The sequence below is a fragment of the Phragmites australis genome, chromosome 9 (genome assembly GCF_958298935.1).
Source record: "Phragmites australis chromosome 9, lpPhrAust1.1, whole genome shotgun sequence".
NCBI lineage: Eukaryota > Viridiplantae > Streptophyta > Magnoliopsida > Poales > Poaceae > Phragmites > Phragmites australis.
In genome coordinates this window covers 734,869-757,331 of record NC_084929.1, presented here as the reverse complement: position 1 = coordinate 757,331, position 22,463 = coordinate 734,869, and the positions used below count along the sequence as shown (strand labels likewise).

At 41.3% G+C, this 22,463-nt stretch overlaps 4 protein-coding genes across 4 annotated transcripts; 3 read left to right on the top strand and 1 right to left on the bottom strand.

Annotated features, from left to right (window-relative positions):
• Nucleotides 1-553: 553 nt before the first annotated feature.
• Nucleotides 554-3,918, top strand: LOC133928276 (receptor-like cytoplasmic kinase 176). The gene is made up of 6 exons (XM_062374532.1): nucleotides 554-1,166; nucleotides 1,922-2,247; nucleotides 2,339-2,474; nucleotides 2,559-2,701; nucleotides 2,787-2,910; nucleotides 3,196-3,918. Exons 1-6 carry the CDS (start codon nucleotides 1,109-1,111, stop codon nucleotides 3,594-3,596), a joined length of 1,188 nt encoding a protein of 395 aa, XP_062230516.1. The 5' UTR covers nucleotides 554-1,108; the 3' UTR covers nucleotides 3,597-3,918.
• Nucleotides 3,919-6,569: 2,651 nt separating this feature from the next.
• Nucleotides 6,570-8,521, top strand: LOC133928275 (uncharacterized). Its single transcript, XM_062374531.1, has 4 exons — nucleotides 6,570-6,809; nucleotides 6,942-7,045; nucleotides 7,963-8,092; nucleotides 8,171-8,521. The coding sequence occupies exons 1-4, from the start codon at nucleotides 6,693-6,695 to the stop codon at nucleotides 8,207-8,209; spliced, it is 390 nt and encodes a 129-aa protein (XP_062230515.1). The 5' UTR covers nucleotides 6,570-6,692; the 3' UTR covers nucleotides 8,210-8,521.
• A 3,001-nt stretch (nucleotides 8,522-11,522) lies between these two features.
• On the top strand, nucleotides 11,523-13,572 carry LOC133929738 (scarecrow-like protein 9). The gene has a single exon (XM_062376524.1). The coding sequence runs from the start codon at nucleotides 11,600-11,602 to the stop codon at nucleotides 13,493-13,495; it is 1,896 nt and encodes a 631-aa protein (XP_062232508.1). The 5' UTR covers nucleotides 11,523-11,599; the 3' UTR covers nucleotides 13,496-13,572.
• Nucleotides 13,573-16,304: 2,732 nt separating this feature from the next.
• LOC133929588 (uncharacterized protein At2g37660, chloroplastic-like) lies at nucleotides 16,305-21,975 on the bottom strand. The gene is made up of 5 exons (XM_062376392.1): nucleotides 21,819-21,975; nucleotides 21,433-21,530; nucleotides 21,226-21,287; nucleotides 16,593-16,719; nucleotides 16,305-16,406 (listed from the first exon to the last, which is right to left on the bottom strand). The coding sequence occupies exons 1-5, from the start codon at nucleotides 21,973-21,975 to the stop codon at nucleotides 16,305-16,307; spliced, it is 546 nt and encodes a 181-aa protein (XP_062232376.1).
• Nucleotides 21,976-22,463: the final 488 nt, after the last annotated feature.

Genomic DNA, 22,463 nt, shown 5'->3' with positions numbered 1-22,463 from the left:
ATAAGACTATCAAAATTTCCCTCAGCCTCATATTATTATATCTCATCATAGGAGCATACATGTATGCCGTTGGTTTGCATATATCCCATGGAACCATCGACCATAGATTGTGTGCGATTGAGACCTTGTCCCAGTTGTCGTTGAATCTCAAAAACAAATAACAACTGCTCCTAATATACGGTTTTTTTTTGGAGGATACGGATTCATAGATACGACGTACGGACGTCTCTTGATGTCGCAAACGTGCCGCAGCCAAAAGAGGTTTGACGATTCTTATAAAAAAAAAAAGAGAGAGGTTTGACGAATTACTACTAAACAAACTTGGATTGAACTATTTTCACGGGAAAAATATACTCCATACAAATTGCTAATTGCCCCTTTGGACTCCAGAGAGCCGTGCGGGAAATTTAAAAAAGAAGAGACCTTGGAACACGTCACCGGATGCTTCTATGGAACCTGCGGCCGGGCCCCACATGTCAGGTTGAACGTAAGAGTCCACGTGGAGGATGGTATTTTATAAATAAAATAAATGAAGCCTCGCTCGGTCCAACCGGAGCCGACGGAGCTGACCGACCCAACTACTTTGCCCGCCCGCCGCCTCTCCCTTTCCTCGCCCTTCCCCGCCCCGCCATTAATCTCTCCTCCTCCTCCTCTTCCTTCTAGAAGCGGCTCAAGTATCGGATCCCAATCCCTCTCTCCTCTCTCTTTGTCGCTCGCTTGCTCGGGCGGGTGGGCGGGCGGTCTGGCGCGAAAGTTCAGCTCCCTTGGCTAGATGGCTAGCTAGCTAGCTATCCTCCCCTTGCTTTGGTTGATTCATCCGCACAGCACAAAGGTCTCTCACCTTTTCTGCTCCTCCCCCATCCCCATCTCTCTCTCTCTCTCTCTCTCTCTCTCTCTCTCTCTCTCTCTGTGAGTTTCTTCATTCGGAGCGTTTAGCTGAGGGAAAAGGAAGGAGAGGATTTAGCCGTCCCTGTTGATTCTTGCGATTGGGCTGCTCCCTTCAGTTCCTCGGAGACGCACTTCTTCCGTAGCTCTGGTGATCCGATTCGAACCGAAAGGCGGCTCCTTTTCCAGCTCCTGGCGTGTTTCTGGATTAATTCGTCTCGCCATGGGAAATTGCTGGGGCGCCAAGATCAGCTCCGACAGCCCTTCCCGCAGCGCCTCAGGTTAGTGTAAATCCGTTTTCCACTTGGCTTCTTCTTTAGGTTATTCGATCAATCACGGCTCAATTCCTTTCTCTAATTGTCTTGTTCGTTGGATTGATTATTCAATCAATCACGGCTTCGTGTTAAGTTTGTGCTCTTTGTTTGTTCTGTTCTCATCTATTGGACACTAGCTAGTGTTCTGTCAGGTGATTCTAATCCCCTTTCTTTTCTTTTCTTTTCTTTTTTGAAGAAAATAAACTGCCTCAAGACAGCTAAGCTGCCTGCGTACTCGTGTAGGATCACTCGATCGCATAGTTTGGCATGATGCACTGCCAGCGCGTGCTTAAATAAAAAATCAATTTTATTTTGAGCTTACACTCTTCCTCTTGGATTGTTCCGTTCATGTACCAAGGCCAAACCTTTCCTTTTCCAGTTTAGGAGAGGTGTATTTCTGTGTGAATGCTAGCACAACTAACTTTATCACTTTTCCATTCATGTTATTAGTGGTCCTGAATTGAAAGTTCCAATTCGTAAGGAGGGAAAATTCAATTTTTGATGCTACTTTTTAGCTAAATCTATGCGCCTTTTTCAATGTTATTGACTCTCCCATGCTGAAAGTTCAGTTGTTTATAAGCCAAGCCAAAGAAGTAGAGAGGAAAGTTCATTTGTGGTGCGACTTTTTAACTTCATCCATGATCTTTTCGCCCCCTATTGTTACACAAATCAAATACTCCAAGGTCTGAAAGTATTCATTGTTGTTTCTTGATGATGGTTAGGGGCAACTTCCAAATTCGCTAGTAGGAATGGGACAGCCTTGAGCAGCTCCAGCAGCCATGCCTCGTTGGCGTCAATGCTGCCAACCCTGCGAAGCGAGGACGAGATTCTGGAGTCAGCAAACGTCAAGGCCTTCACCTTCAACGAGCTGAGGATCGCCACCAGAAACTTCAGACCAGACAGCGTGCTAGGCGAGGGTGGATTTGGGTCGGTCTTCAAGGGGTGGATCGATGAGAAGACGCTCACCCCAACTAGACCAGGCACAGGGATGGTCATTGCTGTCAAGAAGCTGAACCAGGAAGGTTACCAGGGTCACAAGGAATGGCTGGTTGGTAGCCACTTTGGTTTGTTGGGCAAAGGCCTCTTGTTTTATGCCAGTTTTGCATTCTGTATGACATGCTCTTCCTTGGATTGTGCAGACTGAAGTGAATTACCTTGGAACACTGTCAGACCCGTATGTTGTAAAGCTCGTTGGCTACTGTCTCGAAGACGAACAGCGGCTCCTTGTCTATGAGTTCATGCCGCGCGGGAGTTTGGAGAATCATCTGTTCAGGAGTAAGCATGTGGCCTTTACTTTTCCTAGCTACTGACTGCTTTTTCGAATTTGAAGGAATGATACAAAAATGTTTCAATATGCAGGGAGCTCCTATTTCCAGCCGCTGTCCTGGAACCTTCGAATGAAAATTGCCCTTGGAGCAGCTAAAGGGCTTGCATTTCTCCACAGCGATAAGGCTAAAGTCATCTACCGCGATTTCAAGGCCTCTAATGTGCTTCTAGATGCGGTATGCAGTGTTCAAGGTTCTTGTCCTTCGAACCAATAACATAGCCTATGAGTTGATTGAGCTGATTGCGAGAATTTTTCTCCAGAATTTCAATGCAAAGCTCTCTGATTTCGGACTGGCGAAGGATGGTCCAACTGGTGACAAGAGCCATGTCTCCACTAGGGTGATGGGGACTCATGGATACGCTGCTCCAGAATACCTTGCGACAGGTACCGCGGTTGTTCCAGTTTCCAAACCATCAGTTGCAACCAGTATTATGAGCCATGAATCACACTCAAATGATTAAACTTATCTTGTTGAAATTTAACCAACTCTATCTGAAACATATTTGAATTGTGAGGATTGTTGTAGCTAGAATTTTTTGCAGCCTCTTTCCATGCTGGGTTCACTGTCATACTGCTGCCACTCCATTTGCAGTATCCTAGTGACAATCTTAAAGCCATTTGGAATCTAATTGTTGAACGTACTGAGCGATTTCATTTTACCATGTGAAGGTCATCTGACCACCAAGAGCGACGTCTACAGCTTTGGAGTAGTACTCCTGGAAATGCTGTCAGGACGCCGCGCCCTTGACAAGAACCGCCCGAACGGGGAGCACAGCCTGGTAGAGTGGGCTAGGCCGTACCTGAGAAGCAAGCGGCGCACACTCCTCATCCTGGACCCCCGGCTGGGCGGGCACTACTCCCACGCTAGGGCGCAGAAGGCTGCAGCATTGGCACTGCAATGCCTCTCAGTGGAGTCCAGGCTCAGGCCCGACATGGCCGAAGTGGTTACAGCGTTAGAACAGCTCCAGGACGCCAAGGAGGGGGGCAACCCTCAGCTGCAGAAGAGGCCGAGCAGTCGGAGCTTAGACAACAATGGCTCGAAAGCGTCGACCAAGGGCCGGGAAGCCTGATTCTTCTCCAAAGCCGGTTTGAGTGAGTGAATCGTAAGCTAGAGCTTTTTCTTTTGCAGGTGTAGCTAGTATAGGCTCATAGAGGGATTTGTAAAGAGGCGGAGTTCTGAATGTTTTGTGCTTACCATGTAGTTTTTTCATCTTCAAGTCTTTGTAAAGTGCAGAATGTAAATACATACTTACATCCACTTCGAGTGTTGTGAAGTTTTGTTCGAGCCAGCAGCTGAGCACGTTGTTAGAATTCTGCAAGCTGGCTTAGCTTATCTTATGAATGTCAAATTCAAATAATTAAACATGTTTGTTGCAGAGTTTCAGACTTTCAGTGACCCTTCCTCTTGATACCAAGGACACCTTCGTAGCCTTCATCAATGTATCATGGGTTTGTTTCAAACTAGAAAAAGAAAATAAAACAATGTGACATGGGTTCATCTGCAGAGTTCGGAAATCTCAGAAAGGAATGTATTTGTTATTTTTTGAGGAAGAATGTATTTGTTTTATAATAAGCCCTAAAAGCAATATGAGTGCCATCACAAACGGTGTTCCAGTCCATCAGAAGAGTGACATCTCATAAGATAATCCGAATTTTCTTCAACTGCCATTGGAAATTTTACATATCCATTTCCGTTTCCTGGGATGCCCTTGCTTCACCGGATAAACCCGGCCGTAGACCCAGGTTCTTCTTGGCCCCGACAACGATTTCTGCAGAGCAACACCGCAAGGAGAAATATAATATGCTTTGTTCTGTGATGTCATAAAATATATATCCACTGGACAGTTCCACTTCTAAACCCTATGGAAATCTGGAATCAAGCTCCTACACTATGTTGAATTTTTTATTAGGGTTAATTGGTTTTATGCCACTGCAGCTTGGCCTATTAAGAAGAATGGCACTCGAACTTTGAAACTTCGAAGAATGCCACCATAACTTTGTATTCTTCGAAGTTTCAAAATTCGAACTGCAAACTGATCAAGATAACCAAGTACAACGCTAAATAGTTATGGATACAACTATAAAATATTTTAAAAGTGATCACTTGCCACTACATGATGCTATTTCCCCTTCTGAACATGTCACGAGCAGAGATACCTAAAAACCAAATAAAACAAAATGTGAGTAAAAACACTTAACAAGTACAGATATGAAACCGAAAGAACGGACGCATCAACAGTGTTAATGAAGAATGGGAAAAAAGATAATAGTTTCCGTCGACCACTGCCACTCTGGCGACAAGGCCCATGAAGGGAGGGGCCCTTGGCAACACCTACCACTTGGCGTCCCTGCGACTGCGACGACTCAACCGGCCACGTCAGACACCGACATCACTGGCAGGTCGTCAAATTTTAGAATCAATTGATCCAAACATGTATCCATTGAAATAGTGATGCTCTTTTGCATCCATTAAAAAGGAAAACATCGTCGCTATCAAAACATTCATCAAGAAACATGCATTTGACAGATGATGTTGTCCTGAACATCATCTATCAATATATGAGCGCACCATTAGCCCCTCCACACATCATATGCTACACAATGGCCGCATGTATAATGCCTTCGAGGCTCTGACGATCAAATTCAGATCTAGATTCTTTCAAGCTGGTATAAGACTATCTAAATTGGTTTCAAAAGGCAAACAGAAAAAATAATGATCAAACAGAACAGATGCAAAACAATATAGTACTTTCTGAAACAATATAGTCCTCAAAGGGAAGTCATAGTTTATTTTCCAGATTCTTCATGTAAGTTATGTTACAATTGTTTCTTGATTTTTTTGTTAAAAATAAATTGTTTCTTGATTTCACACACCTAAGAAGAAAGTACAGAAATGCTACCACGAATCATGCATGCATGGAATCTCTTCTCCCTTACCTAGCAACATGAAGGTAACACAAAATCTCCCATCTGACGCATCTTTGCACAAAATGGTCCAACATAAACTTTCCTACTTTGTGCCATGGGTCAGCTCTGATTGTGGAAATTCAAACTTGGCACTATATTTCTTTTTGTGGAAGTACCCCAATATGAGAGAATTAGAGAAAATAGAGTTCAGGTGGGAAAACACTAACAGGTAGTAAATTCCTCGAAAGGATGATAATAATTTACATGAAAAATGAAAAGTTTTTTGTCGCTGAAAAAAAAGCGGACGGTGAACTTTTCTAGCGTTGCTTTTTAAACTGCTAATCTCTAGATGGCGGCTATCCTACATTGCCAACTTGGGATGTCATTAATCTGCCGACTTGAGGTTGATTGGAAAATGGCTTTGCTTCCATCCATCGAAAAGTAAATTTATTGTATTTATCAGAGTCAATCCTGTGTCCAATAGTTTTGATTTCAACCTTTTGCCAGCTGCAAATGTTGTATACAGATTACAAAGTATATCACAGACTAATTAGGCAAGGAAATATTACTGAAGAAAAAAGGAAAAACAAAACAAATGCAGTATGCTCAATAACGAGAATCACTCAAACAATGGAATACATCAAGATCTCACATTATTCTTCAGACAGTTTGAATAATTAGTTCTTGACAGAAGGAACCGTTTGGGACAAAAAAAAGCGCACGAAATAAAATGCATTTTGCTCAATAATGCGAATAGCTCAAATAATAGAATGCATCAAGATCTCACATTATTCTTCACCCATCTCAATTAACGTTGGCTTTTATGGGCCTGATAATGCTTTCCGAGCTGGAAAAAAAGTTTTTTTTTTCTCAGCCTAATGACAGTGAAGTTATGCGTCTTAGAAATGTAACTTCACATGTTCTTGTGTACGTACTGATATATATCAGTTGTCTATCTCTTTCATCTAATAATTATCTATTTATTAATTCTTTCCCATGCTTATAATTTTTTTAATCTATCTCCGTAGCACGAACCTTAACCTAAATAAACGGTTGTGATTGCTTGACGTGGTGAAATTTTCCGTTCCGTGTGCACCTTCACTTTTACAGGGGCATAAATGTGATTACAAAATACTTTCCGGGGGCGCAGCCGTAAAAGACGAGAGAGAGAGAGAGAGAGCCGGCCACCGTGCGCCGCCGCCACCCCATCTGCCCCCTCGGGGATCCCGCCGATCCAGCGAGCGAGCGGGCTTCGAGAGATGGCCAAGATCAGGTCGTCGTCGTCCAAGCAGTCGCGCGCGCTGGCGCGGAACGGCGGGCACGCGCTGCCCTCCAAGTTCGCCAGGTACCTCGACCCGGAGGCCTCCTGGGACAAGGTACAGGCGCTGCCTACTCTCCTCTCCTCTCCTCTCACTCAGGACTCAGCCTCCAAGCTCGCCAGATTTGCTACCGCTGCTGCTGCTGGGCATAGCATAGCTGCCGCTGATGCTTTCGGTTTGGCTTGCAAGGACCAATTGCTGGACGCGGTGCACTGGATCCGCCAGGCGGTGGGGCTGCTCTGCGGCCTGCTCTGGGGGGCCGCCCCCCTCGCCGGCGCCGTCTGGATCGCACTGTGAGTCCTGCGCCTCTATTCTAATTAAGCTCCAGTCCAATCTTGCCTTCTAGATTTGCATCTTCCCGTCGGTAACCTGATGCATCCTCGCTCTTGTTCTCTCGCATCAAGGTGTGTACCTTTGCATTCTAGAGCAACGGAACGAAAAAACTATATGCGTTGATAAGTGAAATTAAGCCTCTTGCATTTAGGAATTAAAAGAATCCGGTTATTGGTTTGCAACTTTGCATCCCATATTCCCATTCATATCTCAAGGGCCTTGCAACAATACCAAATGTTAAATCGAGTGTTACCAAGGTAGGAGAGTGATCAATTTCTCAGTGTTATTTTTTCTGGGAGGGATGTTCTGTTTCTATTTTCCTTGTGTTTACTTGCGTGTTGGATCTGGTTGACTGGACATTAGCAGAATTCGCCAGTTACATATGTAGAATGCTGGATTTTGGTTACTTTTGTAAATAACAAGGTTTTTTGTGATACATACGTAGAATGCTGGATTTTGGTTACTTTTGTAAATAACAAGGTTTTTTGTGAAATCTCTTGGGTCGAGATGTCAGGATGTATGGTTCATCAGAATGTTGTACACAAAGGACTAAATGTCAAATTAGATTGAAGGACATATGATCCATCATAGTTACCTCTTGCAGCATGCTTTCGAAAGACGAGAGGCTTGATCAAGAGTAGCTGTACAGTAATTTTAATATGGCTGTAGCAACTGAAAAAGTGGCCCACAGCAATAGTGTTGTTGCCATGAACTAAAGTCGCCAAAAATTGTGTTTCACCATTGCAGATTTTAGTTACTACTGTTTTCATGCTTGTGTAAAATAGTAAAATGTGATGAATTTGGTGTTGATCATCATTCAAAATCAGTATGTGAGCTTTTGATACGGTCATGTAACATACTACGTGGCTTTTTACAGATTTCTGGCCATTTCTACTGGCATTATTTATTGGTACTATGCATACCTGTTGAAGATCGACGAGGAAGAATATGGAGGACATGGGACACTACTTCAGGAGGGACTTTTTGCTTCTTTCACTCTTTTCCTGGTAACCACTCTGCTTCAGCAGAACAATTAATCCAGTTCTGCCCATTCAAACTTATTTTACTTTTTTTTTTGCTTGCAGCTTTCGTGGATTCTAGTATACAGTTTGGCTCACTTTTGAGAAGCTCCTTTGTTGAACGTACCAGAACATTTGCTTGCCAGCCAGAAGAGACTTACCAGAACAGTGTACATTAAGGAGCCTTTTAGAACGAGCTTTGTATCAAAACTGTTCTGGTTGTAATTTTATGTCTCAACTCCAGTGTAATTTTGATAGTATGGGTTTAACTCAGGTGCGAGTTAGAACATTGCTTGTGGAATCTTGAATCAAGGGGGGTAAATGGTGGTCAGCGATCACCGAGTTAGCACATTGTACTGTAACGTTGTTCAGTCAAACGGCATTCACTTGCATAAATCCGATAAACTGTTTTTAACACATCACTTGTCACGATTTTTGTTCTGATCTTGAGCAAACTATTTGGCAGCTAGCCTGTGTGAATTAGACTGTGTTGCGGAAGTATACAAAGTCATATGTTGACAAGAAAAGAACAACGTGCAGAAAGATGTAGAACAACTCAGAATAGTTCAGCTCTCAGGAGTTGCATAATTGGTTACAGCTCTCGAAGGTGCTTAGGCAACTTTCGTCCTCTGTATCTTGTGTATGCAATTCTGAACACAATGATTCCAGAATATTGAAGACTATAAATTGCAATCTTGGAAGGAGATGGCATGCGATTCTGATGTTGATACTTGATGCTCCCCATTCGTTTGATTTGGTGTAACTGGCCTATAACAAAAGAAAATTTAGAGAAAAGCGAAAGAAGGTGGCTGTAATACTTTGTTTTGTCATTCCTTTTAAGTTCTTAACAAATTTTTATTCATTAAAAATGACAAAAAGCAGCAGTTCAGAACTACCAGGCGCGGTAATTCTATCTGAAGCCCTTGCAACAAGCCTTTAGTTGTGAAGAGTTCTCTGTTGCTGCTCGATGTCTTCTCGAATCTGGCATGCCACATCCTTGATTTTCATCTATATTCAAATGGCCGTGCTAAGGGCATATTGTTCCTTTTTTTCGGTGCTACTAGACATGAGGAAGAAGATATTAGTCTCGGTAAGAAGGTTACCTTTTGAATTTGGAATCGATGCTACAGAAGGATGGTGATATCGATGAAGATATTAGTCATAAAATCAAAGCTGAATGGATGAAATGACGCCAAGCTTCTGAAATCCTATGTGACAAGAGCACGAAAGCTGAAAGGTAAGTTCTATAGATAGCGATTCGACCGTGATGTTGTATGGCGCCGAATGTTGATCACTAAATGTCGATATGTCTAACAGCTAAGTGTAGCAAAGATGTGTATGTTGTGATGGATTTATGACCATACAAGAAAGGATGGCATCCGAAATAATGATATATGTGATAGGGTAGGGGTAGCGTCAATTAAAAAAAACTTATCCAATATCGGTTGAGATGATTTAGACATATCTAACAAAAGCCTCCAGAGTCACCTGTGCATAGCGGGATACTGAGGAACGCTGATAATATGAAGAGAGATAGGAGTCGATCAAACCTAACATGGAATGAGCCTGTAAAGCGAGACTTGAACGAATAGAATGTTCTTAAAGAACTATCCACGGATAGAAACCGGTGAAAGTTAAAGCTACATGTCAGAATCATAACTTATGCATCAATCTTCTTATACCGTTCTTACTTTTATTTTTTTACTATTACTAGTACATTTATTATTATTATTCTTTTCTCATCATCTTTTTAGTTGAACCTTGTGGGTTTTAATCTAGCCTATCTCAATTTGTTTGGAACAAAGGCTCTTGTTGTTGTATAAATCATGCAACAGAGTTTCTCACAGTACAAGCCTACAAAGTCTTAACAACTCAATGCCCTAGCTCAATTGCACGGACAAATAATATGTAAAAAATCACATGCGTATATAGAACTAAAGAAATCTGTAAATACAAGGGAAAGACACGAGAAAAAAGGTGCAAGCAATCAACAGCTGGAATTGTGATGTTTAAATGGGTGAATATGTTTTTGCTTCCATTGATGTACAATTTTCTACCTGTCTGCTTGTAAAATATATTCTAGATAGTATAATTTATATATTATATTGATCACTTAATCTGCATTTTTGTAAGTGTTTGGGGGTCAAAAGGTAGATTATTTATCAGCAACCAATTTTTGTTCTTTTCATGTGGGATTAGTGTGTACCGCACAAATGTGATAGACATTTATAAAATATTATTTTAGTTTCTTATCATTTACCAAGCTATAAAGAAAATCTTTCCACGACAGCTTTCTCTGCGATCACATTCCGAGGCATCTGGCAAAATTCCAAAACAAATAGTCCAGTCTGGCTTAATAGCAATGTTGCTTGCCTAGTTTGTGACGGAAAAAGTTTACCAGGAAGCCATTTGGAACACTCTGTGTTACCTTCATGTCACAATCATACCTTCCATAAATCAGAAATAAGCCATGAAGAAGGTTACAAGAAATAAAGCCCTTCTTCCATCAAACAGAAAGGTGTGAGAAACAAGTAACAAGAAGCAAAGTCCAAGACCAAGAGCAGCACCAAGCAATCTTCCCTATCACATCAACAAGAAAAGCTCACCCTCAGCACAACAAGAGACCCCAGCCCCTTTCATAAGGACACAGACAATGGCCAATACTCTCCATGCCTGTAAAGCAAGTTCATAGTTTTTGACCTTCCTCCATCATCTCCTTCAGCTAAGAGGCTCTGAAGAAAGCTAACCAGGTGCTTACTCGTGTAATTTCACTTGGTATTCAAAGCAACTGACTAAGCAGCAGTGTTTGTTATAATTGCATGTTTTGGGCATAGTCTGCTTGAACTTTATGTTTCTATGCAACTTAAACATTCCAACTCCTATATTCTTGATGGATCGACATTTTTTTTCAATAGACGGTGCTCTTCCGGAGTTCAGAGGTTATGTTTGCCAAAGGTACGACTTTACATGGCATGTAAGCAGTACACACCATCCTCAATGCTAGGAGGTCAATATTGCTACAGCTTTTAGAAGTATTACTCCACATATATAGTTTTTTTTTTCTGGTCCGTTGGTCTTGCAAAAACATATATAGCTTGTGAACTTTTGGGTTAGTACATAACAGGAATTTATGCCTTCTTGGATTTTTGCTCAAAAGGAATTTCACGTTCAACATATTTACCGTTTTGAATCAAATTCCTACAGGATACAAATTACTTTGGAGCTAGCTAATAACTGAACAGTGCTTTCAGCTCTGTCCTATTGACAGAAGAACTAACAGCATGCTCACACATTTTATCCTTTTTCCAGTGTAGATACTACACGGGACTTGTTGACTGCGAAGTTCATATTTCAGAAGGTAAATTTTCGGTAAACGAGTTTTGAAAGACAAAACCCCCTTTGTGTGGTCAAGAAACAGTTATGAAAGGTTGGGTCTATCTTTTTGTAGATCATAAACTGTTAGAGAAAATCTAGATCTAGTGCAGCTCTTGTGCAATGGATAGTCCTGATTATTGCGAGCTCAACTCAAATATGACTCTTGACTATATAAACCGAATCTTAATGGAGGAAGACACTGATGAGAAGGCCAGCATACACCAACAACATGATGCACTTCAGGCCACTGAGAAGCCCTTCTACGATATTCTTGGACAGGCATATCCATCTTCACCAAAAAAGACAGTGATCAATAGTGACAGTCAAGTAGATTGTCCTGGTGACAGTAGCAACGATTATCGTAACCGGGTATGCAGTGGTAGCTTTGTCAGTGATCTTCTAGGGCCACAGGGTATGCACTTGATAGCCACTGATTGGGCTTCTGAACTTGACAAATTGACTTTGCAATTTAACAGAGGTGCTGAGGAAGCAAAGAAGCTTGTTCCGAATATTGAGAAGTTGGTGGTTGACCCAGAGAGCAATGGCATTTCTGTTTCCAAACAAACGACGAAGGAAACAGTTGGACAAAAGAGTAAGCATGCAAACAAAATAAAGAATCATCCTTGTGTGGACTTGGAGTTGTTGGAAGCGAGGAATAGTAAGCATTCGGCAATCTCTACTAATGAAACAATCCGGGATGAAATGTTTGACAGTGTTCTGCTCAACAATGGGCATCTCTATCATGACATTGCTCACCTTAGAGAAATGAAGGCAAAAGAAGCAAACAACAGTCCACAGAACTTTCTAAGCAAAGGATATGACCAAGGGCATGAGAAGTCACGAGATAAGAAGCAACAGAAGGAGGCGGTTGATCTCAGGGATCTTCTCATCCAGTGTGCACAAGCGCTAGCATCTAACAACCGTCCATTTGCCAGTGAGCTACTGAAGAAGATAAGGCATCATTCGTCACCATACGGAGATGATTATCAGAGGCTAGCAGTTTACTTTGCAGATGCTCTTGAGGCGCGCTTGGCTGGGACTGGCAGTCAAATGTATCAAAAACTGATGGGAAAACGAACAAGTGCCAGAGACATGCTGAAGGCCTACCGTCTTTTCATTGCAGCATGCCCTTTCGTAGTCGGAGCGTATTACTTCTCCAACAAAACTATTGTTGATGTATTAGAGGGAAGACCAAGAGTGCATATCGTTGATTTTGGCATCATGTTCGGCTTTCAGTGGCCATTACTAATCCAGCGCTTTGCAAAGCGGGAAGGTGGCCCCCCAAAGCTTCGTATCACAGGTATAAATGTACCACAGCCCGGTTTTCGCCCCTGCAAAATGATTGAGGAGACAGGAAAGCGGTTGGCTGAGTACGCAGAAATGTTCAATGTACCTTTTCAGTATCGAGGAATTGCCTCTCGATGGGAAAACATCGGCGTCGAGGATCTCGACATTGACAAGGATGAGGTGCTCATAATCAACTGCATGTCAGGCATGAAAAATCTTGGCGATGAGACAGAAGACATAGATAGCGCAAGGGATAGGGTGCTGCGCATCATGGAGAGAATGAAGCCAGAGGTTCTCATTCTTGGCGATGTGAATGGATTGTACAGCTCCCCCTTCTTCTTGCCACGATTCAGAGAGGTTTTATTCCATTATTCTTCATTGTTTGACATGCTCAATGCAACTGTTCCTCCAAGCCATGAAGCAAGGATACTGATAGAGAGGTATCTTCTTGGGACGGACGCGCTAAATGTTGTAGCATGTGAAGGTGCAGAAAGGATTGAGAGGCCAGAGAGTTACAAACAGTGGCAAGTGAGAAGCCTCAAGGCTGGGTTTAAGCAGCTTCCTGTTAATCAAGAAATCCTAAACAGATCAATAGATGGAAAAAAGAAGCTTTATCATGAAGACTTTGTCATCAGTGAAGATAGCGGATGGCTGCTACAGGGATGGAAGGGGAGAATAATATATGCACTGTCCTCATGGAAACCCGAGAAGCCATATACTAACAAGTAAGAACAAAGTAGATGTTTGCGTTCAAGTCAGTTGTACTAGTAATAATGCTTTGAGGAGCTTATAATATTTCAACCTCCAAGCTAGTTATGCAATCTTCAGCGTAATGGCTCCGAGTACTGCGAATTACTTATGTTGGTGGAGTATTGGAGACAACCTTGGAAGAAGATGATATACTCTCTCCAGTCATAAATACTTTACGTTTTAGATAAGATTCTCTCCAGTCATAAATATTTTACGTTGGAGACAAACTTTTGATACTTTTACCATCAATAGCTTCTAAAATATTTAATTTAGAAGCATGAAAATTATGTGTAGATTTGTCTTAAAAAATGCTTCAATAATTTCGTAAATTATTAGATTTATAAATATATTTTAGTAGAAGATAGTGGTTAAAGTTACACATTAAAGACCGTGTCATGTTCAAAACGTCAAATATTTTTTACTAGAGAAAGTAATATTTTGGTTTTTTCTCTACATTATTTTTTGAATTAATGTAATTGTCATACTATGCAAGGAATCTATGAGATATGAAACGAGGCGATGTTTATATATGATAAATTGTTAAAACATGTTTTTTGTTAATGTGTTACTCTAGCAAGTAAATATTATATTCAGAATCCACTATCCATTATGAAAGGAAAGGGAAAATTTGTTATAAAATAGCAACTTGTATTCTCTGAAGGTCCTGAATCAGTATATATACACATGTACATGTGACAATATACCAGAAACCCCTTATAATCTGGGGATATTACACAGAGCAATCTATATACTCCTGAGTCAAGAATCCAAAGAGAAGTACCTTACTGCGTAGAAGGTGGTCTCTCAATGACAGAAGAGAGAGTAGTAGAACCTGTCGGTACAGAGCCAGAGGTAGCAACTAGGCAATGAAGCAGCGTCATAATCTCTTGCTGAGTGTTAGTCGAAGATGTAGTCGAGAAAGTAGCCGAGGTAGAAGCACCAGAGGAACGTCGAAGATGTTTCTTCTTCCAGTAGCAGTTCGCCGCAACATGATCTCCTTCCCGCAATAGGTGTAGCGAGGGCGACGACCACCACCTGAAGAGGCCGCGGAAGGTGAAGGAGTCTGACGAGGAGCAAATGACGATGGAGGCGAAGACGTAGTCACAATAGGTGGATAAGCAACCAACACTGAAGGAAGTGGCAGTAGTCCAGAACACGTAGACGAGTCTCCTCCGAGCGCAACTTTGTAAGAGCCTCCACAAGCGTGACATGAGAATGTAAGCAGCTGAGCATGACGTTGCTCAAACTCCAGACGAAGTAGAGTCAGGAACTCGTAGAGGCGTCAAAAATCACGTTCAGCACACAGATCTAAGCAACACTGACAAGAGTGACAACCAGCAACAGAAAGAGAATGCAACTGACGCCACCCATCCAACATTTGAGCATAGAACACATCAACTGTGGCATCACCTTGCTGAAGAGATTGCTCCTGACGAACAACAGACAAATAGAGAGCATCCCCAGATGGCTCATAGGTCTAACAAAAATGAGTCTACATCTGAAAGGTAGTAGAGAACTCAACAATCTCAGAAGAAAATAAGTGCTCCACACTAGCCATCAGAATAGACGATGCACGAGCATCGTCATCCATCGAGCACAGTTAGATAACCAATCACGTTACAGCTCCAAAGCTTCTTGGTAAGTAGAGACAGCCTTCTCATAGGCAACAATGGTGATGTCAAAAGCTGCTTTGTCTCCTTCGTCATCAGTTGATTGCATGAGCTCTGTCAGAAGCTCAAGGGAAGGCGGATAAGGAATGTCGCCACAGATTACACCCCAAAGACGAAGCACACGCATGTGCTGTGTGAAGTCTAGGTAGTTGGTACCATCATAGATCACCGAGCACCAATGAACTAAAATGGTGCTCGATAACATCCTGAAGAAGTGACAAATGATGATGAGAGCGCAAAGGAGAAGCGACGGTCGACGGCGAGAGCACAAAGGTAGTGGAGAACAATGGCAAGTAGCAATGAACAACGACGATAGCGCAAAGAAAAACAGCAAGAGACGACGAGAGCGCAAAGAAAGCAGCAAGATGTTGCAAAATTTTTTATGATTTTTTTACTAGAAGACCTGGTTAGAGAACATCGAGATCCGGCATGGAGCGTCGGCGTGGTGCAAATTCGGTAGCCCGAATCCGGCAGATCAAGCCACGATCGGTGGGTCGACGCGATGCAGATCCGGTGACCTGAAGCCGGGATACGGTGATGGGCGGTCGAGCGCCGGTAGGCGGCGACAGACAACCGAGCATAGGGAGGCGGGTGGCGAAGTCCTCATGGCATTGCACGAGAGGGCAGTGCACCGCGACGCGTCGGTGTGCGGAAGAACATCCGGCGAGATCAGATCGGCTGCAACGGGAGGAGCATGCCGCCAGGAAGGAGCACACAACTGGGAGAAGCTCGCCACGAGAGAGACACGATGGGCAGGACGCATGCAGACAATGTGCAGGGGATTGGACTAGATCTAGACGGATGAGTTGCGGCGTCCTAAAAAAACCCTAGCTCTAATACCATGTTAAGAATAACAACTTGTATTCCCTAGAGACCCTAAGCCAGTATATATACGGATGTACATGTGACAATATGCAAAGAATCCCTTATAGTCTAGGGATATTACATAGAGCAATCTATATATCTAACAAAAATAACTACGGAGATAATGCTACATGGGACAAAGTTATATTTAAAAATGAAGCTAACCTTCCTCAATGCAAATTTCATAGCACTTCATGAAACTCGCCCTCGTTTCTTGGCCATACTGATCTTATCTTCTTAAAAGTGACTACTAACTAGAGCAAAAAGACCCTAAAGTCTGCAGTTGGTGTCCCTTCACCTTCAGGTTTTGACGCCAGGTCAAATGCCTTAAACTTTGCCTCCTCAAATAGCAAGGTCTGCATGGGAAAGACACAGGTTGATCAGCCAACAAAATCAGCACTTACCACAAGAATTCCTCTATCGAGTGATAAAAACACATGCAATGCATTATATAGGTTCTAACTGCAGCAAGCTGCAAGCTTCGCATTTGGTATTTGAAAAAAACATTGAGCTACAGGAATGCATCTTTCGTTGTATGAAGCTATCTGTATGCAAGCTTCTGCAACATCTGCCCTGGCAATAGTTTTTGTTTCTGTTTTCAGGATCTCATCATCCTTCCCAACAATCAACTCTCGCAAGCCACCATCTTTATCTTGTAAACCTCTAGCCCTGATAGGAAAAGGAAAAGGAGAAGTATATATCAACACAGACATTCACAATGGGGAGCCTCAAATCCATTACCTGAGCTCAGGAGTAAAAGAAGGGAATTTTTAACAGATGAGCATTCACTCGAGCGAGCTGCAAATTTAAAAGCAAGGCGAAACCTCAACTCTCCATCGAATGGTATGAAAAGTAATACATTTTTGTCTTTCTCTGATACCCATATTTCATCTAATATTCGAAACTTAGGAATTTCTATGGGTAAGAATATAGATGATGTCCAGCTAGGGGTAAATTAGATTAAGAACATAGAGGTAGATAGATTTGCTGTTATTCCTAAAAAAAGAATAGTCAATGATAAGGACAATGTAGTATAGGAGGTCAATACCCTTTTTGAGGAGGATAATAATGACTTAGACAGTGAGGATGGTTTTTGTAATCTCTCCCTCAGTCACATATGTAGTGAAATGATGGAGGAGGTTATGTATGATGACAACAACCAAGTGAGTTGCGATTTCCAGGCCATCTCTAGAAAAAAAGAAATCTAGTACTCAAAAGAAGAAAAAAACATATGCAAAGTGTAACACCTAAGAAACAAAAGTATCCTAAATGAAAGGAGTTTTTTAGAATAGCAGAAATATTCGAGACTTGGCTAAATTTGGCTTCTTAGCAGATACTACAGCTAAAAAACAGCTAGACTTTATAGCTCTCTTAGAGACTGGTAGGGATGATTTCTCTAAAATGGAACTTAGAAATCTTTGTGCTGGGAAGAGTTTTGTGGAGAGTTGGACTTGGCCTCATGTTAGATCTGGGGGTATCTTGTTGGGAGTGAATATGAATGTTTTTGATATCGGGACCATCACTCATGGTGACTTCACTTTGAAGTTTAAACTTAAGAATAAGGAGGATGGTTTTAAATGGAATCTTATTGCGGTCTATGGGGCGGCACAACAGAATTTTAAAGATCATTTCTTATATGAGCGTGTTAATGTGTCTCGCGTTGATTCTTTACCTTTTTTAGTTTGTGGTGACTTTAACATTATTAGGAACCCTAATGAAAAAAGTAATGATAGATACGATGATCGATGGCCTCTCATGTTCAATGCTGTAATTAGTGGTTTGGTTTTGAGAGAGCTTGAGATGTCAGGTCAAAAGTACACATGGGCAAGCTCTATGCAAGTTCCTATGTATGAGAAACTAGATAGAATTTTGGTATGTATGGAGTGGGAGCTAAAATATCCGAAAGCAACTGTAGATGCCTTAATAAGGGATATCTCAGATCATACACCGCTACTTTTAGACTTTGGAAATTTTTCTCATGGTGGAAATCAACATATGTTCAAATTTGAGCTTGGTTGGTTAACCCGAGATGGTTTCTTTGAGTTAGTAGCAGATGTATGGAAAAAGGAATCCAAAGGCCAAACACCGTTGCAAAGATGACAAAATAAAATACGACGCTTTCGCCAATTCCTGAAAGGTTGGGCAAAAAATATTATGGGTGCCAATAAATAAGAGAAGAAACAACTCCTAGAGAAGGTGAGTGAGTTATATAAAAAAACAGAATATGCAGTGCTTCAGCCCCATGAGGTGGATTTAAAGAAATGTTTTAAAGAAAGTCTGATCCAACTTTTAAGGGAAAAGGACATCAAATGGTTTCAAAGGGCCAAGATGACAGATTTGTTGGAAGGGGATTGTAATACAAAATATTTTCAATTGGTAGCAAATGATAAACATAGAAAAACTCATATATTTCAGTTAGAACATGATAATCAAATTACCAGAGGGGAAGAACAGCTAAAATCATACATCACACAATATTATCAAGGTCTATCCGAACCATCAGATAATACGGTGTTTTCTATGATTGAAAGCCATAGAAATGATCTACCACGGGTTTCGAATACTAATAATGAGATGAAAATAGCTATGCTCACTAAAAAAGGAGGTAAAGGAGGCCATTTTCCAAATGAAACATAACAAAGCGCCAGGCCCAAATGGATTCCCAGCCGAGTTTTACCATATTTTTTGGGAGGTCATTAAAGAGGACTTGATGCCACTCTTTCATGAGTTCCATAGAGGGAATTTGCCACTTTTTAGCCTTAACTTTGGAATAATCACTTTGCTACCAAAAAAAAAAGTGATGCCACACAAATTCAGCAATATAGACCAATATGTCTTCTAAATGTAAGCTTCAAGATCTTTACGAAAGTCGGAGTCGATAGACTATCAGGTGTGGCACAGAATATAACTAGGCCATCTCAAACTGCTTTTATGCCAGGTAGAGACATAATGGAAGGAGTGGTAGTCCTTTATGAGACTATTCATGAATTACACAAGAAAAAGTTAAATACGGTAATCTTGAAATTTGATTTTAAGAAGACTTATGACAAAGTCAAATGGCCCTTCTTACAACAAACTTTAAGAATGAAAGACTTTTCGCCCCAATGGTGTTCTTGGGTAGAGCAGTTTGTTTCTAAAGAGAGTGTTGGTATTAAGGTAAATGATGAGGTGTGATGTTATTTTCAGACCAAAAAGGGTTTAATACAAGGCAATCCTATATCTCCAATCTTGTTAAATCTAGTGGTTGATATGCTTGCAATCTTTATTGCATGAGCGAAGGAAGATGGGCAAATTGTTGGTGTAGTTCCTCATTTGGTTAATAGTGGTTTGTCTATCCTTCAATATGCGGATGATACAATCATCTTTATGGAACATGATCTGGAACAGGCAAAAAATATGAAGCTCTTACTCTGTGCATTTGAACAATTATCAGGCCTAAAGATTTACTTCCATAAAAGTAAATTATTCTGCTACGGAGAGACCAAAGATTATTAAGATCAATATATTCAGATTTTTGGATGTGAATTAGGGAGCTACCCGTTTAGGTATTTAGGAATTTCAATGTATCATACATACATAAGTAATAAGGACTAGAAAATGATAGAAGATAGATTTGAGAAAAAATTAAGCAACTGGAAAGGAAAATATCTCTCCTATGGGGGTAGGCTTGTCATTATCAACTTAGTGTTGAGTAGTCTATCCATGTTCATGTTATCTTTTTTTGAAATACCAAGGGGTGTCCTTAAGAAGTTAGACTATTACCGATCTAGATTCTTCTGGCAAGGTGATGGGCACAAGAAGAAATATAGGTTGGCAAAATGGAGCATACTATGTAGACCAAAAGATCAGGGTGGTTTGGGTATTCAATACCTTGACATCCAGAACAAATGTCTATTAAGTAAGTGACTCTTTAAAATAATTAATGAGGATGGGACATGGCAACGTTGATTAGAAAAAAGTATTTGGGTAACAAAACTATTGCTCGAGTGGATAAAAAACTTGGTGACTCATAATTCTGCTCAAGATTAATGAGTGTCAAAGATCTATTACTAAGATTTGGAAAATTTCGATTACGTAATGGCACTCAAATAAGATTCTAGGAAGATAGGTGGTTAGGGACAATCACTTTGAAAGAGCAGTACCTAACTTTGTATAACATTGCATACAAGAAACATGATACTGTATCAAAAGTTCTAAGTTATGATCCTCCTAATGTATCTTTTCGTAGAACATTGGTGGGGGATAAGCTTGAGGCATGGCAAGGTCTTTTAGCTAAGATTGCTGAGTTTGATCTAAATGTGGAGCTAAATCTTTTTAGATGGGCTTTACACCAAAGTGGTTACTTCTCAGTAGAATCTATGTATAGGGTGGTGCTAGATAGCAATATAATAGATAATAACTGATACCTATGGAGACTGAAAGTTCCTTTAAAGATCAATTTATTTTGTGGTACTTACACAAAGGTGTAATACTACTAAAAGACAATTTAATAAGAAGAAATTGGCATGGGAATGAAAATTGTTGTTTTTGTAGTTCAAATGAGACTATTCAGCATCTTTTCTTTGATTGTAGTATGGCCAAATTCATTTGGAGGATAGTTCACATCACCTATGGAATACTACCCCCGACTAGCGTATCTCACATGTTTGGTTCATGACTAAATAATCTTAATATGGTGCTAAGAAAATAAATTTTGGTGGGAGTTGCACCCATCTGTTGGGCAATCTGGCTTAGCCAAAATGATACGGTTTTTGAAAAGGTCAGTATATCCTCTCCTATGCAGGTGACTTACAGGGCAACATACTGGATTTGCTTCTGGGTATTACTTCAAAGGAGGAAGGAGGATCGGAAAACTATGAGGTCAAGATGTTGTCAGTTGAAAATCACAATGATGGATATCTTTGCAAAGTTTGGATGGAGGTTTAATAATAGATTAAGTGTTTAAAATAAAACATGTCTTTATTGTTAAAGTTCCTTTTCCCCAAGGATTTTGTTGCCTTTGTGGCAGACGAAGTCTGCCTTTTTTTGTTTGTTTTCTGTAATAATGATCGGCTGAATTCATGTTGTCATGAAGAGGCCGAGATATTTTCATTAGCTTAATAAAATAAGAACCCCTTTATCTAAAAACAGACATTCACAATTGTAGCTTTAACAACTCTCAGTGTGTGTTGCAACCTTATAATTGTATATGGCAGACCAGAGTTTGCTAGGTACTGTTCCACCTTGCGCTTCCACACCTGCAAGTTTAGAAGAAAATTAATTAGAAGTCCCAGACAATTCAGTAACGCAGATGATATTCTCATGCACACATGACACATACACATGGACACACAAACGTAGAGCAGAACAAAATGGAAGAAAAGCTTTGACTATGCTATGTACCAGTATATTCCCATTTCCTAACTTATTTAATGGGTGATTGATGCCTGTTCCACCCATGGATCCAACCAAAACTATGTGCTTTACACCGATGCTCTTGGCTGCATAAAGATGGAAGAAAAAAAAAACTGAGACAAAGAATAACTATGTTCATAAAAAAAAAATTACACATGCCAGCTTCACCCAACAGTCATTTTGAAATCAGTGGTTGAAGGTTGTTAACATATACATGCTCTTGTATATCCAACAAGAGGTCTTTCATATCCGGAAATAGGCAATTGCCTTCTTGATCTGTTTAGATCAGGACTGGTTAAGATTTTGATGTACCTTGGCTTGTACTCTAATCTTTGTATATATAAAGAAACCAAAACCCTTGAGGGGGGATTCACAGCAAAACTCATTCTCTAACTTGGTAATGAGAGTCAAGATCCCATCTATCCACCATGACCACAATTGCACGTTGTTCTCCTCCATGACCGAGGACATTCTCAGCCAAGTCACGTAGCTGACTACGGCGCGCACCGTTTGGGAGGCTCTCCACGTCATGTTTTCCTCTCAGAATCATGCGCACAAGATTCAAGTCCGCACCCAGTTGTCGACGCTCAAGAAGAATGATTTGTCCGCAGCGGAATACTTCCAGAAGATGAAGGGATACGCCAACACCATGGCCTCCATCGAGCACCCCATGACCGATGAATAAATTCTAGGCTACATGCTTACCAGACTAGGTCCGGAGTACGAACCCTTGGTGGTGTCGATCATGACGCATGAGGACCCGGTGAGCCTCAACAGCTTCTACGCCTACGTCCTCAGCGCCGAGCTTCGCATCGAGCAACAGGCTTCCTCGGGGGAGATCTATCAGGCCTCCGCCAACAATGCTTCCTGTGGTCATGATCACAACCGTGGCGCCGGGCGTGGCAGACAAGGGCATGACCACGGAGGTGGCTGCGGACATGGCAATGACGATAAAAAGGGTGGCCCCAAGATCACTTGCCAAGTGTGCAGCAAGAATGGGCATGACGCGCTAAGGTGCA